This window comes from Urocitellus parryii, chromosome 8, assembly GCF_045843805.1.
Source record: "Urocitellus parryii isolate mUroPar1 chromosome 8, mUroPar1.hap1, whole genome shotgun sequence".
Classification (NCBI taxonomy): domain Eukaryota; kingdom Metazoa; phylum Chordata; class Mammalia; order Rodentia; family Sciuridae; genus Urocitellus; species Urocitellus parryii.
Genome location: NC_135538.1, coordinates 19,075,479 through 19,096,112, shown reverse-complemented (window position 1 = coordinate 19,096,112; position 20,634 = coordinate 19,075,479). Strand labels below are relative to the sequence as shown.

The 20,634-nt window shown below is 34.2% G+C and overlaps 1 protein-coding gene across 1 annotated transcript in view; it reads left to right on the top strand.

Annotated features, from left to right (window-relative positions):
- Adgb (androglobin) overlaps window positions 1-20,634 on the top strand; it is a 158,345-nt gene that overhangs the window by 101,327 nt on the left and 36,384 nt on the right. Inside the window, exons 26-28 of the mRNA XM_077801965.1 lie at window positions 7,210-7,397; window positions 10,605-10,789; window positions 18,237-18,436. Coding sequence (XP_077658091.1) covers window positions 7,210-7,397; window positions 10,605-10,789; window positions 18,237-18,436 — 573 coding nt within the window. The remainder of the gene's footprint in view (window positions 1-7,209; window positions 7,398-10,604; window positions 10,790-18,236; window positions 18,437-20,634) is intronic.

The window sequence follows — 20,634 nt, the reverse complement described above, 5'->3', positions numbered from 1 at the left end:
TAGATAAGTTACTAATATTAATCATCAGTACTTAATTTTGGAAGGGACATTTAAATAATATTTGAACCAAATAAGAATATGATGTTTAAAGCTCTAGTATCTGATTGTGCAGGCTTTAATCTCACCTGTGTCTCTGCATCTAGTCTTGAGGAAAGACCTGGCTGAGCCCTGACGCTCTGGACACCTACCAGTGCCTATACTCTACAGCATACTCTAAGGGAGGTCCCCTCCCAACCCCACGGTCTCTGGAAGATGGACTACTTATTGCAAGTTCCCCATTTCACCTTATGTGCATTGGGAGCTGGGAGAGCTCTGGCCAATCTCCATGAACATCACAAGGAGGAACAGGACCCCTACCAACATCTGCATGTGACCAATGGGAGCTAAGGAAGGTCTCCAAAGTAGCCTACAACCTTGGGATTGCAGCTGTTAATGTAAACAGCCTCAATATCATTCAAACTTGTCCCAAGGGACCAAAAGACAGGCTCATTCATATTCATCACCTCCAGGACTTCATAAAATTGGAAGAAATAAATATAATAACAGATGTGCATAAAACAATATAAGAACACAAGAAACATGAAAGAAAAAATATCATCTTCAAAGCAAAACAATAATTCTCTTTTTTTAATTTTTTTAAGTGTGAGAGAGAGAGAGAGAGAGAGAGAGGAGAGAAAGAATTTTTAATATTTATTTTTTACTTTTCGGCGGACATAACATCTTTGTTTGTATGTGGTGCTGAGGATCAAACCCGGGCCCCACGCATGCCAGGCGAGCACGCTACCGCTTGAGCCACATCCCCAGCCCAAAACAATAATTCTCAATAAGCCGATCTCAATTGAAGGAAATCTATGATATGCCTGAAGGACCTAAAACAATGATCCTAAAGAAATGTAGTGAGATGCAAAAGATGCAAATAAACAGAGCTGGGGACATAGCTCAGGTGGTAGAGGTGCTTGCCTCACATGCCCAAGGCACTGGGTTCAATCCCCCACACCACACACACAAACAAATGCAAATAAACAATACCAAAAAATAAGGAACACAATGCAGGATATGAATGAAAAATTTACCAGAGAGGTAGAAACAATAATTTTAAAAATAACCAATCATAAAACTCAGAACCAAATATTTAGTCAATATAAGTGAGAAATTCAACAGAGAGCATCCACATAGAACAAGCATAAAGACTTCTGGTACTCAAAGACCAGTCTAACAAACTAACACAATCGGACAAGTGAAAAGAAAAACACATTTAAAAGAATAAAGAAAGCCTACAAGACATATGGGACATAGTCAAAAGACCGAATAAAGGCATTGTGGAAATTCCAGGAGACAAAGAAAAGAAGAAGCCATTGAAAACTCATTTTATGAAATAATGTCTGAAAATGTCTCAAAACTTCAAAGAAAGATGGACATCCAGATCCAAGACTCTCAAAAGACTCCAGCCAGATTCAATGAAAACAGACCTACTATCAGAAAACTACCAAATCACAAAAAGTAAATAATAAAAGAGGTGTAAAGGAGCAAAAAATATACAAAGCAAGCAGAATACAATTAATCAAATTACAGGATATGCTCATCCTATCAATAATATTCTTTAGTGTAAATGGACTAAAATTAACTAATCAAATGACATAAACTGGATAAATGAACAAAAAACCACAAGATCTAAATATATATGCTGCCTACAAAAAACTCTCTTCACTGTTAAAGGTACACACAAAAAAGTGAAGGGTTTAGAATAGATAAATCATGCAAAACTGTAAAAAGAGACAAAGAGGCTTATTATATATTAATAAAAAGGTCAATTCAATAAGAAGATATATGAATTATAAACATATATGTTCTTAGGATCACCTAAGAACATAAAGCAAATATTATTTAACCTGAAGAAAGAGATAGACTCTAATGAAAGGATAGTGTAGAACCTCAATACCTCACTTTTATCAAAGGAGGGACAATTAAAAAAATAAAGAAACATCTGAGTTGAACCATACTATAGATAAAATGGACCTAACAGGATTTACAGAACATTCCATCCAATAGCAGTAGAATACACATTCTTCTCATTAACACATTGAACATTCTCCAGGATAGATCATAGATCGTATATTAGGTCACAAATCAAGGCTCAATAATTTTTTGAAAATAAATCATATCATGTATCTTCTCAGGTTAGTATTACAAATCAACAAGAAGAATGGAAAATATATAAATAAGTAAAAATTAAATAGCATGTTCCTAAATGACCAATCAATAATGGAAGAAATTAAAAGGGAAAAAACTTTATAGAAATTAACAAAATTGAAAACAAATATACCAAAATCTTTGGGATACAGTAAAAGCAGGACAGAGGGAAATTTATACCAATAATGCATACACCAAAACCTAGAAATGTCTTAACAATGTAACAAAGCACTTGAAAGACCTACAAAAAGTCAATAAAGTTAGTGAAAGGAAAGAAAGAATAAAGATCAGAGAATCAATCAATCAAAACAAAAAAGTTCAAATGATCAGTGAACAACAGAGCTTTGTTTGTTTTGTTTTTTGAAAGGATTAATAAAATTGACAAAATTTTAGTAGGACTAACCAAGAAAGAGAGAGGGGGGGGGAAGAAAGAAAGAGAGAGAGAGAGAGAGAGAGAGAGAGAGAGAGAGAGAGAGAGTTCAAATAAAGTGAGAGGCAAAAAGGAGACCTTGCAACTGATACCACAGAAATATTAAAAAAAATAATAAGAAGAAACTACCTTGAACAATTAAGTATATGCTTCAAAAACAGAAAACCTAAAAGAAATAAAATTTAAAATACATACAACCTGCCTAATTTGAATAGAAGAGAAACAATCTAATATTAATTATAAACATATATGTAATGAGATTATAATAACTAAAAATTATTTAAAATCTCTCTTCTATAAAAGTCTAGGACCCAATGGCTTTAGAGGTGCAGTCTAGAAAACATTTAATGAAGAACTAAGCCCAATTCTTAAACTGTTCACAAAAATTGAAATGGAAGGAACTTTGCCAAACTCTTTTTATGAGATCATCATTACCCTTATACCAAACACCCAACAAAACAAACAAACTACAGATCTATTTTCTTGATGAACATAGATGCAAAAATCCTCAATAAAAATATTAGAAAACTGAATTCAACTGTGTATTAAAAAGATCCTATATACCATGACCAGGTAGGATTTGTCCCGGGACAAAAGGATAGTTCATCATATACGAGTCCATAAATGTGACACAACACATCAACAAAATGAAAGAGAAAAACATATGATCACTTTAATCAACACAGAAAAAGCATTTCATGATAATTGAGATCCCTTCATAATAGAACTCTCAAGAAATTAGGCCTAGAAATAATCTACCTCAAAATCATAAAATCAAGATATAGTATAATCAGACAGGTAATATACTGAATGGGGAAAAACTGAAAGTGTGTTTCCTCTATGATTGGGATCAAGACAAGGATATCTAATTTATCTCTCTTATTTGATATATTACTAGAAGTTTTACCAAGAGCAATTAGGCAAGAGAAATAAATAAAGGAATCCAATTAGAAAAGATGAAGTTAAATTATCTGTGTTTGCAGATGACATGATTCTCTAGATAGAAAAGCCTAAATACTCTAAAAATTGTTGGACCTTACAATAAATAAATTCACCAAAGTAGCAAGATAAAAAATCAACAAAATAGTCACATTTCTGTACCCAAATAAAGAACTTGTTTAAAAAGAAATTAAAGCAATTTCATTCACATCAGCTACAAAACAAATAGACTTAGGAACAATCTTAACCAAGGAAGTGAAAGAGCTCTACAATGAAAACTGTAAAACACTGAAGAAAGACATTATAGAGGACAGCAAAAGAGAGAGAGGAAAGAGGGGAAAGAAAGGAAGACAGAAAGATAGATAATACATGTTCATATTCATATTCATGGATTGGAAGAACTGATATTGTTAAAATGACCAGACTGTCCAAAGTAATCTAAAGGTTCAATGTAATTCCCATCAAAATTTCAATGACTTTTTTCACAGAAATAGAAAAAAAAAACCCCTAAAATTCCATAAAACAACAATAACAAAACAGAATAGACAAATTGATACACAAATGAGAAAAACAAACAAACAAAAACCTAGAGGCATAATGCTTGTCTTCAAAACATAATACAAAGTTCTGGGTACTACAACAATATGATAGTAGCTTAAAAACAAACCCATAGAATAATGGAATAGAATAAAGAACTCGGGAATCAATCATGCTCATCTGCAACTGATTTTTGACAAAGGTACCAAGAAAATACAGCGGAAAAGACAGTTTCTTCAATTAATCGTGCTGGAAAAAACTGTATTGCATATGTGAAAGAATGAAACTGGATCCCTTTCTCTCACCATATACAAAAATCAACTAAAAATGGATCAAAGCCCCAAATCTTAAATCTGGAACTATGAAATTATTACCATAAGAAAGTGGAGGAAACACTGCAAGACAATGGCATAGGCAACGATTTTTTACATAGCACAGGCAACCAAAGTAAGAATAGACAGATGAGAGTATATCAAATTAAGAAGCTTTCACATTGCAAAGGAAACAAGGAGGATTGAAACAATCTACAGAAAGAGAGAACATATTTGCAAATGATACATCCAACAAGGGATGTATATGATGACATCCAGAATATACAAGGTACTAAAACAGCCTGTTATGGTTTAGATATTATGTGTCTCACAAAGATCATGTGTGAGGCAATGCAAGAAGGTTTAAAGGAGAACTGATCCGGTATGAGAGCCTTAACCCAAGCAGTGAATAAATTCCCTGATGGGAATGACTGAGTGGAAACTGAAGGCTGGTAGGGTGTGGCTGGAGGAGGTGGGTCATTGGGGACATGCCTTTGGCGTACATATTTTATATCTGATAATAGGTGTGTGTCTCTGATGTCTGATCATCATGTGAGCTGCTTCCCTCTACCACACTCTTCCACCATGATGTTCTGCCTCACCTTGAGCCCAGGGGAATGGAGCCTGCTGTCTATGGATTGAGACCTCTGAAACCATGAGCCCACAAATAAACTTTTCCTCCTCTAAAATTGTTCTTGTCAGGTCTTTTAATCACAGCAGTGAAAAAGCTGACCAATACACAGCTGAACACCAATAAAAAAAAAACCCAACTAAAAATGGGCTAAAAAAATAACAGACAATTCTCTAAAGAAAACACACAAATGACCAACAAGTATGTAAAAAAAGCACTCAATTTCAATAATCATCAGAGAGATCCAACTCAATATCACAATGAAATATTATTTCACCCTAGGTAGAATGGCTATCATCAGGAAGACAATAACAGATGCTGGCAAGCATGCAGAGAAAAGGGAATTCTTGTACTCTATTGGTGGAAATGTAAAGTAGTAAAGGCAATATTGAAAACTATTTGCAGATTCCTCAAAAAACTAAAAATAGAACTCCATATGATCCACTGATTCCTTTACTGGCCATACATCCAAAGGAGGTGACATTTTTATTCCCCTCAAAGAGGTGTGTGCACCTTTTTCCTGTTTCAGCAGTAGTCACAATGACCAGTACATGGAATCAGCCTAGTTGCCCAGTTATCCTTTAGCAAGAAGAATGGATAAAGAAAATGCAATATCTTTACACAATGGAATGCTATTCTGCAAAAAAAAAAAGAAAGAAAGAAAAGAAAAAGAAAGAAAGAAAAAGAAAAGAGAAAAGAAAAAGAAAAAAATGAGAGAAAGAGAAAAATAAGTTAGTTCTTGACCTCATAAATTCATGTTGGTTTTTAAAAATCTGATTTCTTCTTTTTTTGGTTTTTCATGAGGCATCCTTTTTATCATCTGCTGTACAACTTTGGTAAAAAAACATTATTAAATATTAAACTTACTAGTCCATGTTTGCAGGTACATTTTAATTAAAAAATAGAATAGTTTGCTCTCTTTCTTTTCATGATTCTTCAAGACCATACAGTATGTTCCAGAATACTCAGCTATGAGATTTCTCAATTCTTGGTACCTTATTATGTAACTCTTTTATTCTAATAGTTCTAAAGTCATTTAGCATAGCCAGCTCCTGTCTTATAATCCTAGCACTGGTTTATCTTTGATTTTCACTTGCCAATATCTCTCAGATGATTCTATAACTTTTTTTCTCTTAAAATTACAAACACAAGAGTCAATGTTTTGTTCTTTAAATGCATTAATACAGTAAACTCAAACATAAGAATAGCAATAAATCTGTGCATATTACATTTTGTGAATAAATATGCTTTTGCATGTGTAATTTTTATTTGTCCCAAACATGATATCAAGAGTTTCTTATCAGTATTGGAATTCTCATCTCATTATGAATATTGGATTTCTGGCTGATATCCCTAGATAGCTACTGAGATTTTATCTATTCATTCTGGATTGTGTGTATACAAATTTTTGTTTCTGGAAATCTAAAAGCATCAGAGTTTCCTCTGTAACAGAACAACTAGAAGACAACTCTTTTTATTCCTTATTAGGAGCATTTAGATTTACAAACCCTGAATTTCTTTGAAATTTTGCATCTTGTTATATCAAGCTGTGATTAATTGATTCTTTTGACCAAATATCCAATTACGTTGAACCAAGCTTTTATCTATAATGAAGTAGTCAATTTCCTATATTCTTTAATAGTCTGTTTTCTCCAATCTCAAGAGCTCATCTCGGTATATGAATCCAGGCTCACTGGGATCAGATGCACTGTTATTTCCATAGCTTTCATAGCCATCTCAAGAAAACTCCACTTATGAATTCTTGATTTCTTCATCTCAGTGTTTGAGAAAGATGTGTCTTTGAGAGTGGGAACTCAAATAAGAAGCCATTGAGCTATTCCAGAATGATGTAATCATTTTAAAATTTGCCCTAGGAAGCATTAGGGGAATTAAAAGAAAGCATAGAACTATCTATCACAATAAAGTACTTTATTTTATTTTTAAGGAACCACACACAAAAAAATGTTAATAATTTTCCTGAAAAAATTTAAGATGATGCTTTCTAAGAGGAATTTCAAGGCCTACTGAAAGTGGTTCCATGTGTATTAAGAGATCTTGGGATCTATATGTATATCAAGATAGTAAAGCATTTTAATATTATAATCTATATTATACATTTAAGAGAACAGTGACAATATAAGTCCTGTCTGTGTAATTGCTCTTTTTTATAGAAGGGATACACATTTGTGGCTGAAGCATTTACGGGTGACATGTATGCAGCAAGCTCTCGATGGAAGCTACGCCTCATTGGTTCTTACACTCCACTCCCATGTCTCTCCCGGGAATCACCTTGCAATACCTTCACCATAAGAGAAATCAGAGATTACTACATACCCAATGATAAGAAAATTTTATTCAGGTATAAGTATATGATAGATGGGGAGAGGCATTACTTTAAAAATATTAGTATTTCTGTATAAAAATTAATTCTGCAGGAAAATCCTGCATCAGTTTTGAATTTCAATTTTTATACTCATTTGGAAAGAATGAATTTAGAGTAATGTGATTACATGGGTGTTTCACAAGATCAAGACTACATGATTGCACATAATGTTAATGATGTTTTCTTAGACTTCATCTTACTTGATTTTAGTCACACATTCTCCTTGATACTTCTTTCTCCTTGTTCAGCTCTATCTCTGCTCTCAGTTCCTGGTGGGGTTTCTCTTCCACCAGTCACCTTGACCCTTTTATGTTCATCTATACTCTCCTTGAATATCCTGTGCATGGATTCCAAGCTCTTTGATTAGCTGGCTCTGTTGATTCTAATTCTGACATGTCTCAGCTCTCCCTCCTCTCTATTCTCAAAGTCCCTGCACTACTTCAGGCCTTTATTATGTTTAAGCTATAAAACTGTTGTTTCTGGAATCTATGATTCCATTACATTCCATTTTTTACTCTATCATTCTCCCTTTATTCACTTATATACTCATACTTTATTCCAGAGCAATCACCTTTCTAATACTCATATTTAAATGTGATTTCCCTACCAGAAAATCTTTGACAGTGTCTCACCAATTATAGAATGAAATCCAGATCACAAAGAATGGAGTTTATCAGCCTCTCCCAGTCATCAAGCACAGTGAAACCTCTCACTGGAACTAAAGAGCTCATCCTGACATATAGACCATACAGTTTTATTGTGTATTTGTTTTTCCTCTTATCATGGGATATTCTCTCTCCACTTCTACATTTAGAAAAATTTATCATTTTAATAATAATATTCATCAATAAAATCTTTGCATTAAAGACTCTAGATATAGTTCATTCCGGTGATGTTCAAGTCCTTTATTCTTTCTGAGAATAGGACATACAAATTTAGCTAATTACCTTCCCATGAACTTCTATGTGAATTAACATTAATGGAAGGCCAAACTCATGTCTTCAATGTGGGACTTAGCACAGCACCTGATACATAATTGGCCTTCATTAAATATTTGTTGGTGTTGAGTACATTGTTGGAATACTAATTTTCTCTCTTGCATTTGTCTCACACATGGGCTTTTAGGGGATAGTTCACATTTAAACCACAACATACTATTATGCACAGAAAATTTGGAAAATATATAAACATATTACTAAGTAAAGAAAAGTCATCCATAACCTGACAACCTAGAAATGACTATTGCTAGAATTTTGTTGTATTTTAATATAGTGTCCCAGTTGAACATTATTAGAATCATAACTGGAGTTTTATAATTCTGATCATTTTAAGTAGCATTATAGAGTTCCACACACTGGGCTTAAACAAAAGAAGTGCATTGTCTCACAGCTCTGGAAGCTCCAAGTCTGAAATCACCACGGTGTCAGCAGGGTGGGTCACCCTTAAGGGTTGTGCAGAGAATCTGTTCTTTCACTTTTCCTGGCATCCTGTGGTTTGGTGTGATAATTGCTGGTGCTACCTGGCTTGTGGATCAGCACCCCAATTTCTGCTTCAATTTCTGCATGGTGTTTCTCTTATGTGACTCTATTCCTAAATTCCCCCTCTTTATTATAAAACCACCAGTTATGTTCCATTAGGACTTTTTCCCAAGTGACCTCATTTTAACTTGATTACCTCTGAAAACTCCTATCTCCAAATAATGTGACACTGTGAGGCATGGGGTGATGAGAGGAGGGGACACAGTTCAGTCCATTATAGTGACCTGGATCTGGAGAGAGGAAAAAGGATTTTAACAAATCAAGGCAAAAACTGAGAGCCTTGATTTATTGGAATACCTGGGGCTTGACAAATATTTGGATAGTGCCATTTATGCAGTAGAGGATACAGAGGGTGAAAGTCATGTGTAAGGTGGTGGTCAACAGGAAGACAATTAACCCCTTCCTAGCGGTTTAATAGAGTAGACAAGCAAAATAGCCACGTGACACGGGTATATGGTTGGTAGGACACTTTTATTTGAAAATTGTTTTTCTGTTTTGGCTCGTGAGGTGCCCAGGAAATTGTATAAAATGAGAATCAGACTCAGAAAAAGAACATTAGGATTCTCTGATATTTGTGGGAACGTCAATGTCTGAGAAGCCTGAAAAGAGCAGTCCTGAAAAAAAAGAGGGAATGTTGCTCTGCTCTTGGTGGGGGGGATTTTTAAAGCAGGAGGAAATGAAGATAGAATCAACCCTGTCAAGTTCTCTTGAGAGGTCAAGGAAGACGAGAACTGAAGTTTGTATACAGTAGTGACAAGCTGCTTGACACCTTGACAAGTACATGTTTAGCACCTGGGTTGGTGACAGAGCAGACTGCAGAAAGTGACGTGACATGGTGAGAAGAGCAGAAGTAGGTGATCTACTGAGATGGCTCCCAGAAAGGAAGTGTGGCCATCCGGACTGCAAGGTGGATGTATTTGCTTCAGCTGCACATGTAGGAATGTTAATGACAAGGAGGGACAAAGAGAGGGTGTTTATGATACAGGTAGCAGGACACTCAGAAGGGCAAGATTGTAGAGAAGTGGAAAGTTGATAAAGTCCTGAGCATTTGTAAGAAATCACTAGAAATAGAAAAATGAAAACAAAACAAAATAAGACAAAACAAACAAGGCCCCTACAACTCTTCAGTGGCATCAAGGAGGAGTTAGAAAGTATGGGTTAGATTGCATGTTTTAGATTTTGAGGTTTCTCAAATATAGGGAAAAGGGTGAGGGTGGAGGCTGTGGGTGCTATTTCAGCTTCTCTGTGTGTTTGATCAAATGAGAACACTGAAGAGTGATGCATGGAAGGCTCCTGCCTCTGTAAGCTGTGCTCTTTGTGCAACGTGAAGGAGGATCTGATGGAATGAGTTGGTATGGTAGTAGCAGGTTGCAGCTCTATGAAGTATGGTGGCTTTGGGGTCTGTCGAGTTTCAAAAGTGGCTCATCATATCCAAACAAAAAGATGCATTTCCTACTTGGGGATTTAAGGATGATAAAAGTAGACTCATTTTGTTTCACCCTACCATATTGGGATCCTTTGCTAAAGAGGACTTCACAGTGTGGTTTTACTTTTTGACAATGCTTTTAGAAAATTATGCTATTTTGTTTACTGACTTGAAGAAAAACAATGCACTTGCTTATGAAGTTCATATTTTTCCCAATAGGTATTGTGTTAAAGTGGCATTACAGCATCCTCTTACAATACAGGTACGTACATCCAAGCCAGATGTATTCATCAAGCTTCAGGTGCTAGAAAATGAAGAAACCATGGTGAGTTCCATTGGAAAAGGCCAAGCTCTCATCCCAGCATTTAACTTCCTGGGGAGTGAGAAAACTGTGAGCTCCCAGTGTAAGTGTGCCTTTTGGACAGGGGGATCTGGATCCATAAATTATGTTTTTTTGTAACATTTTTTAAAGGTTTAAAGATAAGACATCAAGTTACCATCTAAATCAGTAAAAACTGGTAGTAGAATAAAATATTAAAAAAAAAACATTATTTGATGCCACTGACATTTGTGTTTCAAATTAGGCTATGACTATCAGCAGACTGGTTATAATTATACTTTAAAGACTCTTCGCCTTGAAGAAAAATAAAAATTTATTTTCTTCTTTATGGGCTTTAATAATAAGAAGAATGTTCTCATTTTGAAAGACCTTTTGTCTTTCTTTTATTTCTAATTTATTGTTTTTTATAATATTCTATTTATTAAAATTAATATAAGTTTAAAATTAGGTTATTACTTTCTCTTATAGAGTTTTTTCTGTTCAATACAAGATTCTAGACTTTAAATAGAGGATACAATCTACTTACATTTGTTTTGATACGCAGAATTTTTTTCTGCCATCCTGTTATATTTCTCTAATTGATTATATCTTCTACTTGACCTTTGCATAGCTATTTGGTTATCAGCATGCTTCCTGGGTGCTGCTTCCAAATAGAGCTGGTGTTGATTATCTTCAGTGTGCTAGCAAACTGCTAAAAATAAATTTCTTTTTATATATAAAATAAGTTTTGTACCTATTTCCAGTCTAATATGTATATGTGGGCTTTTGGGGGGTTTGGTTATATCTGGACCTACCAAGCAAAATAGACATTAACTGGTGACACAGACTATTGACCCCTTTCCTTCTCTCCCTAACAACTGTGGGTGGGCAAGGTTAGGAAGAGTGGGCTGAGTTGCAGGCCACTGCAAATACTCTGATATCCAACCACTTTACACAGAAATTATTAGTACAAGCCTTTTTCTTTTCCTAATACAATGTTCTATCCAGAACAACAGTACAACTAAATGTTCAACATCTCCAGCAATTAGAGAAGTGAAAATTAAAACTATACTGAGATTCCATGCCATTCCAGTCAGAATGTTAATTTATGAAGAACACAACTAGTAATAAATGTTGGCAAGAATGTGGGGGAAAAGTTTCACTCGTACATTGCTGGTGGGACTGCAAATTGGTGCAACCACTCTATAAAGCAGTACGGGGATTCCTCAAAAAACTAGGGATGGAACCACCATTTGACCCAGTTATCTGACTCCTCTGTATATATACAAAGGATTTTAAATTAGTATTCTACTGTGACACAGCCACATCAATGTTTATAGCAGCACAATTCACAATAGCTAAGCTATGGAGCCAACCTAGGTGCCCTTCAACAGATGGATAAAGAAAATGTGGTATATGTACATGATGAAGTATTACTCAGCCATAAAGAAGAATAATTTTATGACATTTGCTGGTAAATGGATGGAAATGGAGACTATCATGCTAAGTGAAATAAGCCAATCCCCCAAACCAATGGTTGCATGCTTTCTCTGATATGTAGAAGCTAACCCATGTAAAAGTGGCAGGTAGTGGGGAAAACAGAAGTTTAGTGGAATAGACAAAGGGCAATAAAGGGATGTAAGCAGGATAGGAAAAGGACAGGAAGTGGAATGAATCTCACATAATTTTCCTAAATACAGGAGTACACCACAGTGAATCTCAACATCGTGTATATCCACAAGAAATTAATTTAAAAATAAGTAAATAAAAACAACAACAAAGCCAGATGCAGCGGCTCAGACCTGTAATTCCAGTGGCTTGGGAGGCTGAGACAGAAGGATTGAGAGTTTAAAGCCAGCCTCACAATAAGCAACTCAGTGAGACCCTGTCTCTAAATAAAATATAAATAGGGCTGGGGATGTGGCTCAGTGGTGGAATGTCCCTGAGTTCAATTCCTGGTAATAAAAATTTTTAAAAAATAAAATAAAATAATAACAATAACAGCAACAACAACAAACAATAAAGAAGAAAGCCCATGAAGCTTACTTAAATAATAGGTGCACAAAAGAGTAAGGATTCTTTTGCTCAGTCCACAGAATATTTCTAAATGATGTCCATATAAGTGGTATTTTAAAAGGCAATTTTATTTTTTAATTTAAAGGATTTAATGATTTTAATGATTAAAAATATTTATTTGTTTTTGTCATGTATATAACTTGAGTGAATTTCTATGCACACATTACACCCATATTTTAATGAGTTTCCCTATTCTTTTTAAACTATCCTTTTTATTCTAGAGAGCCCTTCATCAAATATATACTTTGCAAATATGATCTTCTAATTGAAGCCTTTTCTTTTTAATTCCTTAACAGTAAACTTTTAGTACAGAATCTTTTAATTTTGATAAAGTCAAAGTTGTTGTTTTAAAAAAATTACAAGTATTTTTTGTTTTATTTAATAAAAAATTGCTTCATCTAAGATGATAAATAATTTATTTCATGATTCATTTTATAAGTTGTATAATATTAACATATGTTTACTTTTATGATCCATCTTGAAATAATTTCTATGTATGATATCAGGAATGAGGTAAATGTTCTTTTTACTCCCATGAGGATATCCAGTTGTCTTAGCATTGTATGTTGGAAATACAATATTTTACCTATTGAATTACCTTGATAGTATTCAAAAATCAATTGACCACGTCTGTGTGAGTCTACTTTTAGACTCTGTTTTAATCAATTGATTTAATATCTATTTTACTCCGAAAACACATTTGCTTGAAAATCTTAGCTTTCAATTTTTATTTTTGCTTGTGCTGAATTTGGAGAGCTTAACAAAATTTGAGTTTTTCTGGCTCATGAATATGGGTGTATCTCTCAATTTATTTTAGTTTTCTATTTCTGTCAGCAATTTTCATATTGCCAATGAGCAGATTTTGCAATACTTTTTAAAATTTATTTCTAAGTATTTTTTTTTTAAAGAGAGAGGGAGAGAGAAGTTTAATATTTATTTTTTAGTTCTCGGCGGACACAACATCTTTGTTTGTATGTGGTGCTGAGAATCGAACCCGGGCCGCACGCATGCCAGGCGAGCGCTCTACCGCTTGAGCCACATCCCCAGCCCATTTATAAGTGTTTTACTTTTATAGGAGTTCCATCTAGGACTAAAAATACGTACATCATACCATTGATATCTGCATTACTTTCCTTGGGTTGCTTTAGCAAACTAGATTAGTTAAATTAGTTACCCATGATAAAGTATGGTTCAAAAATCTTAAATGGAAAATTCTAGCAATAGCAATTTATCTTGTGCCATTTTGAGTAGTCTGATAAAATCTTGCACCATTTTTCTTTGTCCTGCCCAAGATGCAAATCATCCCTTTTTTCAGTGTGTCCTCACGTTATACACTACATGCCCATTAGTCACTCAGTGCCTATCTAGCTTATCAGGTCATCATCGATCTTTGTCATGGTATCACAGTGTTTAGGTTCATGTAACCCTTATTTTACTTAATAATAGTCCCAATACCCAAGACTAGTGATGTTCGAAATTTGGATTTGGAAAGTGTTTCCTTTAAGTGAAAATGTGAAAGTAAAAATACTTTAAGTGAGAGAGAGAGAGAGAGAGAGAGAGAGAGAGAGAGAGAGGGAGGGAGAGAGACAGACAGACAGACTACATCCACACAACTCAATACAGTATGTTATTATATTTTGTTGTTATTATAATTAATCTCTTATTGTGCTTAACTTATAATTTTATCATATATATGTGAATGAAAGATTTTCTTTCTTTTATTGATTGCCCATCTTAGATTATTTTTGGTGCTGTTGTTCTAATTAGTTATGCATGACAGCAGAATGCATTATGACTCATTATACACCAATGGAACACAACTTTTCATTTCTCTGGTTATATGCGATGCAGATTCACAACATTTGTGCAATCATACATCTACATAGGATAATAATGTACATCTCATACCATCAACTTTCCCACCCCCATACCCCCTACCTTCCCCTCTGCCCAATCCAATGTTCCTCCATTCTTCCCTTGTCACTTCCCCACCCCCACCCCCTTTACGCATCAGCATCCACATATCAGAGAAAACATTTGGCCTTTGGTTTTGGGGGATTGGGTTTATTTTGCTTAGCATGATATTATCCAACTCCTTCAATTTACCTACAAATGCCATAATTTCTTTATTCTTTAAGGCTGAGTAATATTACATTGTGTGTGTGTGTGTGTATATATATATATATATATATATATATATATATATATATATATCCGAGTTTCTTTATCCATTCATCTATTGAAGGACATCTAGGATGATTCCACAGTTTAGCTATTGTGAATTCATCTGTTATAAACATTGATGTGGCTGCATCACTGTACAATGCCAATTTTAAGTCCTTTGGGTGTATATTGAGGAGTGGGATAGCTGGGTCAAATGGTGGTTCCATTCCAAGTTTTCTAAGGAATCTCCATATTGCTTTCCAAAGAGGTTGTACCAGTTTGGAGTCCCACCTGCAATGTATGAGTGTGCCTTTTCCCCCTACATCCTCTTCAACATTTATTGTTGTTTGTATTCTTGATAATTGCTATTCTGACTGGGGTGATATGAAATCTTAGAGTCGTTTTGATTTGCATTTCTCTAATTGCTAAAAATGTTGAACATTTTTTCATATATTTATCGATTGATTGTATTTCTTCTTCTGTGAAGCGTCTGTTCAGCTCCTTAGCCCATTTATTGATTAGGTTATTTGTTTTTTTGTTTTTTCGGTGTTAAGTTTTTTGAGTCACTTATATATCCTGGAGATTAGTGTGCTATCTGATGTGCATGTGGTAAAGATTTTCTTCCACCCTGCAGGCTCTCTCTTTACATTACCGGTTGTTTCTTTTACTGAGAAGAAGCTTTTTTAGTCTAAATCCATTTCAATTTTTGATTCTTGATTTTATTTCTTGTGCTTTAGGAGTCTTGTTTAGGATAACAGGTCCTAAGCCAACATGATGAAGATTTGGGCCTCCTTTTTCTTCTATTAGGGTTAAGGTCTTTGGTCTAATTACTAGGTCCTTCACCCACTTTGAGTTGAGTTTTGAGCAGGGTGAGATAGGGGTTTAATTTCATTTTGCTGCATATGGAGTTCCGGTTTTCCCAGCACCATTTGTTTAAGAGGCTACCTTTTCTCCAATGTGTTTTTAGATCCTTTGTCTAGTATGAGATAACTGTAATTATATAGGTTTGTTTCTGTGTCTTCTAAGGAAATATCATCTTAGAGTTTGTTACTATCCTCAGTTTCAGGCATCAAACAGGAGTCTAGGAACATATCCCTGTAGATTAGGAGAGACTACTGTACAACAATCTGGGTAACTCAATAAACAAACAAACAAAAAATATTCTCTCACCATTCTGAAAGACCGAAAATCTTCACAAGGCTCATGTCTTTCTTTATGATTCTGTATCTTCTTCTTTTCTGATTCTTCTAGGACACCATTGTTGGATTTAGCATGAGTATAATTCCAGATTGATGTCATCTCAGGATCCATACTTTAATTACAGATACAGCTACCCTATGTCAAGTAAAGTCATATACTGAGGTGCTGTGTGCATGTATTTGTTTTGTGAGGGTCACTTTTTAATCTACTGCAATATCATACCATTAGCCTCTATCCATTATTCCACTCCATGTTTCTTTTTAGATTATTTCTATTACTTATCTTCAAGTTCACTGATCTGTTATTCTCAATTTGATAGGAAATTATATTTCATACATAGTTAAATATAGATTTCTTTTGATTCTTTATATATTTTATTTTTCTTGTTGGTGTTCACCATTTTTCATCAGATATTCTCATCTTTTCCCTTAACAACTTATGCAAAAGTTTTTTATTTTGTGTATGTGTGGTACTGGGGATTTAACCCACACAGACTTTTTTTTTTGCCATTGAACTACATCCTTAACCTTTTTATTTTTTTATTTTGAGACAGGGTCTAGCTGAGTTGCCAAGGGTGGGTTCAAACTTGTAATCCTTCTACCTTAGCCTCCCACATAGCTGGCATTACAGGTGTGTTAAATCCATCATCTATGATCTATGTCAGCTATGTATCTCCTTTTTTTTTTTTTTTGCACCAAGGATTGAACTCAGGGCACTCAACCACTGAGCCACATCACCAGCCCTATTTTGTATTTTTTATTTAGATACAGGGTCTCACTTACTTGTTTAGTGACTCACTAAATTTCTAGGGCTGACTTTGAACTCACAATCCTCCTACTTCTACTTTTGTTGACTTTTTTTTCAGATGTGGTCACATTTCCTGTTTCTTAATATATCAGATCAATAATGTATTGTACATTGTGCATGCAACATTGTTAATGATCTAGATTATGCTATCCTCATTGAAAAAATGTTGAACTATGTTCTGGAAGTTAGTTGATTTATTAACAATTTAGCGTGCTTCTACCAAGATTTGATCATGAGATATTTTGAATCCAGTCCTGAGTTGCCATTACTCTAACATGAGGCTAACTCTGTTCTTGAAGTTTGGACTTCCTTGGGTCTCAACAGCATATTCTGCGTGTTTATTAAATTCACTTCATTTTGGCAGGTGAGAACATCAATATTTTCGTGCAACTAACAGAATCTCCATTAACTCCCCACTCCTGCTCCCCAGATCTTTTCTAGTAGTTATGATCTGCCAGGAGTTATTGAGTGTTTTAGGAAGTTCAGAATTCAGCAAAAGATTCAAATGAACCCTTGTGTATATCCTAAGCTCCTCTGCTGCTCAGATATGTCTCTTTGCTTACTCAGTTGACAAACTATAGTTCTTTCAAACTCCATATTTATTTCTGAACCCGGCAGCATTACTGCTCAGGACCACACCTTCCTGTGTCTGCCTGAGTGCTTTCAGGCAGAAATCTGGGGAAGTAGAGAGATCACCTTGTACATTTTCTTACTCTCAAGGATTACAGTCCTGGACTGTATATTATCCAGTTGCTGAAAAGAGTTGATTTATAAGTTTTGTCCAATTTTATCATTCTTTTTGTGATAGGAGAATCTGTCCAGTGCCCATTATTCAGTAATGACTAGAAATGGAATTTCTTTCTCATTCACTTAATGTACCTCCAAGTATATTTGAAAAATTAATAACATTTAATACCTTTTTATTGCTCCCAATGGTACTTATATCATCTGTTCATTAAAAAATAATTAATATAGAAATTAAAAATTAAAGGAAACCAGTTGCCTGGTGTGTGGTGTCATTCATGCAACAGCAAATGAATAAGAGATTGTAACATATTCTTTTAGCAATCAGTGGTTGTTCAGAATATGTAGTACTCTATGCAGGTCACATATTATTAGAGTAGATTTCTTTAAAGCTAGAATATTCCAAAGAATCCAGTGGTGGTAGTTTTTATCTTGTTAAGATAAACCTCTCCCTCTGAACATAATATAAAGGGATATAATTGTTTTAGTAATGGTTGTGCATATCACATATTAATATTATACTTACTATTTCTCTCATTCAGCTAGCAAGCAAATTCTTTCAAGTCACCTATCAACCAAAAAAGAGCCAGAAGTATATTCTAAGAAGAAATCTGCACAGGGAAGTCAGAAATCGTATAAGAGTAGACCTGGAAGTACAATAGTAGATACTGGTCAGCCTCTGGTGGAGGAGGAAGTGGTCACTATGTCATCTGTAGAAGAAAATTCTAGCATACCACAGCAGGTATATTAACATTAAAAATTATCACTCAATTGCACTGCTCCTAAAAGAATCTAACAATAAAATGATTCTCTTCCTAGAAGTTGTCAAATACTTTCTATCCGCTATGCCATCAGTGAACAACCCGAATTGAAGAATGAGACTTTCTTGAACAGTTTCTCTATGCTAAGATCTTTAGTCAAATGGCAAACTTAACCTCTATGCCAACCGTAGGATGTATATGTAATCATGTTAGTTTGAAAATAAGTTATAATACATACCACTAAAGGTCATATTCTTATAACAATTACACATTAATAAAAGGTGAGTGTATGTGACCCAAGTTAGAAAGGAAAAAAGACAATGCATTTATTTTAAAACAGCAGAATAAAATATGGCACAGCCATTGGAAACAACAGCATAAAATAGTAAAAGGAATTGAAAAGAAAATAAGGTGCCAGAAATAAGTCATAATATGACAGTAATTACAATAAATATCAACATAGTAATCAATTGAAAAGCTACAGTTCTAAAGTTATATAAAAATAATATTCAAGTATAAGTAGTTCTAAGTAACACTTTTAAGTAAAATGTCACAGATAATGTAAAGACAAAATGAGAGGAAAATATATCTGGTAAACATTAATCAAGAGAGAGCTTTAATAATAATTTAAATGTCATAATACATAGACTTCAACAGGGATACTATGTGAAAATTAAAAAACAAATAAATAAAGTAGATATGACATTAAGTAATGCAGAGGCACTTAACTACCAAGAGACAATAAATAAGACTCAAAATTAAAAAACAAATAAATAAAGTAGATATGACATTAAGTAACACAGAGGCACTTAACTACCAAGAGACAATAAATAAGACTCAAAAACTTTTGGATCACAGGGGAAAAAAGATAAGTGCACAATTCACCATTAAAGACTTTAATGCATATCTTTCACAAACTAATAAATCAAGCTGAAAGACAAAATGAGAATGGTCGTGCATATATTTGTCAGCTTTTCACCTCCGTGACAAAAATACCTGAGAGTAACAGCTTAGAGGAGGAAGTCATTTTGGGCTTATGGGGTCAGAGTTCTTAATACACTGTCGTCCAACTCCATTGCTCTGGGTCCAGGGCAAGGCAGAACATCATGATGGAAGGGCCTGGTTGAAGAAAACTCCTCAGCTCAAGGGAGCTGGGAAGCAGAGAGCTGGTTGAGGTATCAGGGACAAAATACAAACCCCAAAGTCATCCCCCCAGTGACCTAGCCACAGTACTCCTTTCAAATAATTAATCCATGAAATGAACCTCTGAACATTGCTCCATTGTCTTACAAGTGAGCTTTTGGAGGGAAGTCCTTATCCAAATCATAACAGTGATGATTTGAAAAATTTAATTACATATCTAATTATGTAGATACCTATATAAAACACCAAGAAAACAGAGAACACAATTTTTCTTAGCACACCCAGGATATTTTTTAAAATACAGACCGTGTAATAAGCAATTAGTGGATTAAAATCCAATAAAATCCAAGCTATCCGTACTATGTAGTTATGTTTTCTTAGTGTAATGCAATAAAATAGAAATTAGTAATTAATAGATAGTGTAAAAGTCCCCAAATGTGAAAATTAGATAAAATATATCAAATAATCCTGTTGTTAAAAAGAACATCAAATAAGAAATTATGCAAAGTATAGCACTCAATGATTATTTGAAAACTTTCAAATTGAAAAATTTAAGCAACATCTAAATACAACATCTAAAGTAGCATTTAGTGTAATATTGACTTTTAGGTTATAAGGATGTATGAATGATTAGAACTACATGGGTTTAGCTATTAAAAAGGAAAGGATTCAAGATCAACTCAAAGCTGAAGAAATGATTTTAATAATTAGGTCAGAAATCAATGAGATGGCGAGCAAAAAGCAAAAAAAAAAAATCAACAAACCCTAAGTACTTATTTCTAAGATTAATAAAGTAAATATACTTCTAGTAAAATCAATCAATTAAACAGAGAGAAGATATAAATTAGCCAAATGCAAAATTTAAAAAACACAGTTGATGTATAACTATACCCTATAGGTGTTTTTTTAATGCTATTACTATTATAAACAGCTCTATGCTAGCAAACTTAAAACCTGGCAGGGATGGGAGTTGGGAAATACACAAATTCCTGTGTGGGAAGGGGAGGTGGAGAATAGCATAACTGATTCATAAGAA